Genomic DNA, 7,245 nt, shown 5'->3' with positions numbered 1-7,245 from the left:
TTCGGTTCCCGGTACCAGAGAAAAACCAAAAAAACAAAACAAAAAAAAAAAGAAGATAAACTTTGAGAGGCAAAGATCAGGAGAAGGCTTTCTTAATAAAACAAAAAAGCAAGATAGCAAAAAAATTAGGTTCCTGTGGCACAGCGAACACTAATCTTTTCAATCCTTTAACTTATTAACTAATATATTTTCCTATTCTAGGTTTCTGATGAAGTAGCTCTCACCCTCAGATGTAAAAGAAACTGGAGAACTCAGGCCGGATGAGGTAATTAATATGATGATTTCAATCTCTTTAACAATTAAATATCAGTTAAGATCTAGCTTTGAAGGACCCAACAAAATCTTTAGCTTTTATGTTAAACTAAAACTAAATACACTTGAGTTTCCACTGACAGAAGTAAACTGAGAACTCAGAGGAAATGGGAAGATTGTCTTCTTGGCCCAGAAAAATAAAACTTTATATCAGTTCTACCTAAATTATTATTATATGTCTATTTCCAAAAGAGATATTTCAGTTTCCTTCTGAGCCAAGGAGCCAATGATTGCTCTGAAAAACAATGATTACAAAGCTACAAAGCACAGATCACAGTGGGATATTGATAAGAAAAGGACAATACTCTGAATAATATCTCTACATAAATCTTTTTTCTGTCTTTTATATTGAATACCCCTTGGTCAAACTCCAGTGGCTGCCAGTTGCCTGGAGAACATGTCACAACTGCTTAATATTACATTTACGATGCCTCACAAATGGACAGACCGGCATTCCTTTCCTCTGCCCTACTCCCTACTCTTGTCCCCCTATGCATTACTTTCTTGTTTATTTTCTCCTTTTATTACTTCAGAGCACCCTTCTCAGCCTTTTATAGTTTTATCTCATATATTCACAAGTCATATCTTTATAATAACTCATTTTTATCATGCCTCATATTTTAAATGATTTCCAAAAGATTGCATGTATTATTTCTTAAAATGCATTATTTTTCCATATTTTTATTATATTTACTTTCATTGTTTCCAATTTACTGCTAATAGAGAACTACTGATTTCTTCCATTGATTTTATGGCCTGAAGTCTCACTAATTTTTCCCACCAGGTCTTATCAATGTTTCATTTCTTTTTATCACTATTTCTGCCATGTTCTTTTAATGATTTTGACCAATGTCCTGGTCACAGTCTATTTTAAACAGTAGTTGTAGCGATGGTTATCCTTATTCTGCATAAAAATTTATGAGTGTATTAATTAATTATTAGCAAATATAATATATAATTTTATATAGTTTTCTGGTACTAGCTTTCTTTCAAGATTAGGAAGTTTCTTTCAGGTAGTTTATATAAAAATTATGAATTGAACTTCACTAAATGTTTTCTGTATCTTTTCAAATAATTACTTTTTTTGGAATGTATTCCTACCATGCCTTTACTAGTGAAGTTTACCAAAATTGTAAGGAAGAATAATCCAGATTTCACATAATAATAGTTCCCTACCTCCTTATTTGGTTGTAAATAAAACACTTAAAATTTTATCTATCAGAGTTATCAATACACAAATTGGTATTTGAATATTCTTATATTAAAATTATTTAAAATACAAATTATTAATATTAAGTCTTACATATTACATTGGTAGTTTTCAAACTATGCCCCCATGGGCTTCTCTTAATAAAACAGAAATGAAAAGAGTGAACAAGGAACTGAAAGAACAGTACTTTCTTCTCCCTTGCAACCAGTGTAACTTCAGAGAAACTCATTTTTATTTCATTTATATACTATACCTCTGTACATATGTATACACTCACATATATATAAAGCATTATTACTACACTTGATCTGTAAATGATATTTCATCATTAAGGTAAAAAGAAATTAGGTGAACCTTACAATATACAGTATATAACATCTATTCATGATAAAATCAGCTATGTCAATATTCTCAATTCATTTCATTTTTAAAATTTATTCAAATACATAAATCCTTATATTGAGGAAGGTACTGGAGGAACTTAAAGATATATTTGTTTTCTCAGTAAGACTAGTCTCCTTTAAGGGATTATATACAGCTACACAAACACCAGGAGGTGAAATTGAACTTTATTTTTTTTAACAGCAGGATATATTTATTGAAGGAAGGAAAGCTTCTGTCCGAGAGAAACAGAAGGGGACCCAAGTGGGTTACCCGAATCTGAGCTTTAAAAAGACCCTAAAGGATAGAAGCCCACATTATGACTTTGATTACATCTTTTTCTCCATAAAAAATTGAGTCATATTTTACTTTAGCATTAGATGAACACAAATATGTAAATATTATGCAATAAAACCTAAATGTTCCCCTTCAGATTTTAAAAGAAATCATATTTGTCTAACCTCCTCACGATATGAAAAGCCTGCTGCATCTAAAGGATAAGCCAGCCCTGAAGCCAGGGGCCAATATATCTAATACAAATGACAAAATAAGATCCCCTTAGATAACATAAATGATTGAGACCAACTGAAAATAACATCTTCATTGACAGCCTATGTTCCTCTTTGCTGACGGGAGATACAAGACTGAGGACAGCGCACTGAAAGAATGGAAACACACGCGTGAAATCCTGCCTCTCACCAGGAAAAGGGTCAGTGCTTTCAAACGTCCTAATTTACTTGAAGCCAAGCTGCAAGTGCGGTTTTGACGCCATATCCCCTGATCTTAAAACAGTGATGTCGAATTCACATTTAAATCACAGTGCAGATAATAATAACTAAACAAAGCACATCTTCCTGTTAGATCTGGGTTGCCGGAAACCGATCTGTAGCCTATGGGTCAAGAGGTGGAGCTTGAGGAAATGGTGATAGAACGGTCTAGGATTCAAAGACCTTTTCCCTTAAGTCTGAGAAAGTTGGGTGGAAGTTCCTGCTTTTAGTGGCCTGGGTTTACCTAAAAAGTTTCCCCAAGATTACACTGTTGCAACTCCCCTTAAGGTTAAGGAGGATGAAAAGAATGAAATCCCTCCAAAGGAAAATGAGACAGATGCAAAGTGTCTGACTGTCAACCTCCCGCTACCGTGCCAGCCCCTTTGACTCCTCTCCTTCCTCCAATGGACTGGGACATCTGGCTTCCGTATTCTCTCTGCCTATCACACTGACATTCACCACTCCCTCATGAGTGCGGCCAGACAGCCTACTGCCCCTCCTCAGGGCCTGCCACTGCAGACTGTACAGTTGCCTTTTTGAAGAAGGGAAGGGGCGCCTGGAATGGCTAAGGTCTGAAAGGGAGGGATCTAGACCCCTTATTTGCATACCCAACCGTCAGAACAGGCTTTCTTCCGTGCGCCTCCCTGAAATAGGCCTGAAGTTGCTCTATAAGCATCCTCCTTGGCCACATCTCGCGTTTTCATCTAGGAGGGCTCCCTCCTGTATAATGCTGTATACTGACCCCCTGCCAATGTGCTGTAGCACAGGCCCTGTTAAAATATAAACTTGCTTTACGATTGCTGTAAAAAAAAATATTGCAGGCAACTGTAAAAGTGCAGTAGCACAAAATATGATTTTTTTAAAAGTGGCTCCTGTAGTTGTATATTAATAACTTTCTATTCATCATCCACAGACCTCTGTTGAAGAAAGACTATATGTAATATGGAAAGAACCAATGATTCCTCATTGACAGAATTTGTACTGGTTGGGCTTTCTGCCCATCCAAAGCTCCAGAAAGTTTTCTTTGTGCTAGTTTTGTGCATGTACCTGATGATCCTGCTTGGAAATGGAGTCCTCATCTCAGTGATCCTCTACGACTTTCATCTGCACACCCCCATGTATTTCTTCCTTTGTAATCTTTCCATCCTGGACATTTGTTACACAACCTCCTCTGTCCCACTAATTCTTGAAAGCTTTCTGAGAGTAAAGAAAAAAGTGTCCTTCTCTGGATGTATGGTACAAATGTTCCTCTCCTTTGCCATGGGTGCCACGGAGTGTGTGCTTTTAGGCATGATGGCACTTGACCGCTATGTGGCCATCTGCTACCCACTGAGATACCATGGCATCATGACCAAGGGTGTCTATGTGCCCATGGCAGCTGTACCCTGGGCCATTGGGCTTATTGATTCAGTGGTGCAGACATCTCTCACAATGCAATTGTCGTTCTGTACCAATAATGTCATTCAGCATTTTGTCTGTGAAATTCTAGCTATCCTGAAGCTGACCTGTGCTGATATTTCAATCAATGTAATCAGCATGGCAGCATCAAATCTGATTGCTCTAGTTATTCCCTTGCTAGTAATTTCCATCTCGTATATTTGTATTGTGGCTACTATCATGAGAATTCCTTCTACTGAAGGAAAACGTAAAGCCTTCTCTACCTGCTCAACCCACCTCACAGTGGTGATCATATTCTATGGAACCCTCTTGTTCATGTATGCAAAGCCCGAGTCTAAAACCCCTGCTGATGCAGATAGTCAAGATATCATTCAGGCTCTCATTTCCCTCTTCTATGGGGTGACGACTCCTATGCTCAATCCTCTCATCTATAGTCTGAGGAACAAGGATGTAAAGGCTGCTGTTAAGAGTATGCTGAGTAGGAAAGACTTTGATGACATATGAAAACTTGTTCACACCATGTGACCCAGTATTAAACGTGGTCACAGACATGAAATTCTCAAAGAGAAATTTATCATGTGAAAAGAAATTCACCATGTGACTTTCAAACAAATATGACAAAAATATTTTGGTTTCTGAGATTATGGTTAGTTTTTTGTTCTAACTGTAGAAATGAGACACTGTCCTGAGTTTAAACCATGCAAACTGCTGGTTTACATATTTCCAGATACGCAAACTTAAAAATCTCTTAGGAAGACCAAGACTCACAACCCTCCCCCAAAAAATGTGATTCACACTTTTAGAAAATAATAAAAAGAAAATATGTTCTAAAAAGCACTTGTAACTTATAATAAGTAAATTACTGATTAGTAAGCAAACAGTATTAGCACATGATGTAGTATACATTCATTTTTAATTTATTTATTTTTTTCTGTTTGCATTCACCACAAATAAAAAATTTTATCTAGTGTTTTATCTGTTTATTATTATATAACATCCAAAAGCCCTGTAACAAAGCCTGGAATACAATAAATTCTCAACAAATTTTTAATAAATAAGTGAGCCACATGATATATAAAACCAGAAATGTATGTCTGTCTTAGCAGAGCCAATGAGTTATTCAAAAAGAAACTTTATTAAATAAAATATTCTAACGTTTATTAGCATTTCATTATATAAACATTCCTGAGTAGCTAAGGTATTATCTGTGTGTGTTTGTGTGTGTATGTGTGTGTGCATGTGTGTGTGTGTGTGTAAATAACACAGAGTAGTAAGTCTTTGCTTGTCAGCTATAATGATCTTTCTGGAATTTTGTACATGATGAAACTTTAATACATGAAAGAGTTCTATATTTATGCATTTTAAGTTTTAGCTTAATAGAATACAGGTTATGTGGTAGCAAAGCATTCCTCAAATTTTGAGAAGAGATTAGCCTTGAAGAAAAATTTCTTCCCTACTCTACTAGGGAGGAAAAACTACAGAGAACTGATGACTATTGCAATGTGATGATAAAAAGCAGATGAAATTGAGTCAAATTCTTCAAAAGACTAAGCCATAGGGCTTTGGGTTTAGATGTTAAGCAGAGAGGGCTGTAAACGGTGGGGCAGCAATTATATGAACAATGAGAACTCAACATCCACTGAAGGAACTGAGTCAGACATGCCCAACAGAAGAAAGCACTCCCCTTATCTAGTTATTTGAAGAGTTTTATAGTAGTTGAATATAGAACACAAATCTAAAGTAAAAAACTATAGTTACTTCTAAGTTATGAGAGTAGCCCGTAATACCTTCATCTCTTGTTAATGGGTAGTGGTTGTTATTTCACAATAACAAGTTAACTCATGCATGGCACTTAATACTGCCTAGAACAACCTAAAGCACAACAGAAAATGTATCTAGTGTTGGGTATACTATACTAGGCTATGCAGCTTTGAGTTGCCAGGAGACTTCATCCTTACAGTTTCAGGAACAAATTTGATTATATTAGGCTATTGGCTCTTGAGTTCAAATATAGTTTTTTATATTGTTTTCTGTGAGCTCGTATTAGGACACTCAAAGCCACAGTTATCTTTGTTAACCAGCTTCTTTTAGATATCACCAAAAGAGTTGCTACAGGGAAAGTGAAAGGTTGGATGAAGATGAAAGACTTGTCCAAAATTCCCTTCTTCCTGTCAGCACAACCCCAGCTTTGGTTCTTCACCATGACAACTATGTGCTTCCAATATTACTTTTAGTTTCCAGTGATTCTTTTCTCCAAAACCCAGAGCCAGAAATCTACTCATGCCATCTCCTTAAAGCTTTGAGTTTGTCACGTGGCTTTTAATTCTGCTGAACTAAAAATCTTGTCAAGTCTTTAATCTCTCTCAAAGTATCTTTAAAAGTCTTGATTTATAAAACTACCTTCTTGACAAATGTGTTGAATCAGACAAATATATGTAGGAGACAAGATCAGATAAACACTTCCATATAAAACTAAACAATAGAAGGCTCTGGGAAAGACACTGGCATTTCTTCTGCAGTTATATTCTTGGTTCTAAAATGTAGTCTATAAAAATCACCTTAGTGGGCTGGGGATTTAGCTCAGCGGCACAGTGCCTGCCTGGCAAGCGCAAGGTCATGAGTTCGATTCCTGGTACCAGAAAAAAAAAATTAAAAGAGCAAAAATCACCTTAGTATACTTTAAAATTATATAATTATAGTAATCATATGATAATCAGAGTTTCAGAGAATTCAAGAGTATAACAACATATACATAATAGTAGTAGAAGAGAAGAAGAAAACAAAAATATTTGTACAGAAATAATAACTGAAATCTTCCTAAATTGGATCAAACAGTAGTCTACATATTGAAAAAGTTCAATGAAATTCAAGATGATTCAGTGAGAATCACATTCAGACATATTATAGTCGAAATGTCAAACAAAGCACTTCATAAGGTTCAAAGGAAAACTGGATCATTATACAACAGGAAAAAAAGCACTAAAAGATTAACTGCTGACTTCACATCAAACAATTGAGGCTGGAAGGTAGTGGCATAGCATAGTCAGTCATGGAAGAAAAACAACACACACTGTTAATCATATCCATTCAGAAAAACTGTTCCAAAAATAAAGAAAAAATAAGTGCATTGCCTGATAAACAAAACTGACTTGATTCTTCACAAGCAGACCTGCTTTC

The 7,245-nt window shown here is 35.7% G+C and overlaps 1 protein-coding gene across 1 annotated transcript in view; it reads left to right on the top strand.

The window, feature by feature from the left end:
• The first annotated feature begins 3,612 nt into the window (after positions 1–3,612).
• Positions 3,613–7,245, top strand: part of LOC102005146 (olfactory receptor 13C8-like) — a 6,342-nt gene continuing 2,709 nt past the window's right edge. Inside the window, exon 1 of the mRNA XM_005382788.2 lies at positions 3,613–4,546. Coding sequence (XP_005382845.2) covers positions 3,613–4,546 — 934 coding nt within the window. The remainder of the gene's footprint in view (positions 4,547–7,245) is intronic.

Source organism: Chinchilla lanigera, unplaced genomic scaffold, assembly GCF_000276665.1.
Source record: "Chinchilla lanigera isolate Chin_1 unplaced genomic scaffold, ChiLan1.0 scaffold00018, whole genome shotgun sequence".
Lineage (NCBI taxonomy): Eukaryota > Metazoa > Chordata > Mammalia > Rodentia > Chinchillidae > Chinchilla > Chinchilla lanigera.
Note: the sequence above shows the minus strand (reverse complement) of the source record. Positions and strands in the feature narration are given on the sequence as shown.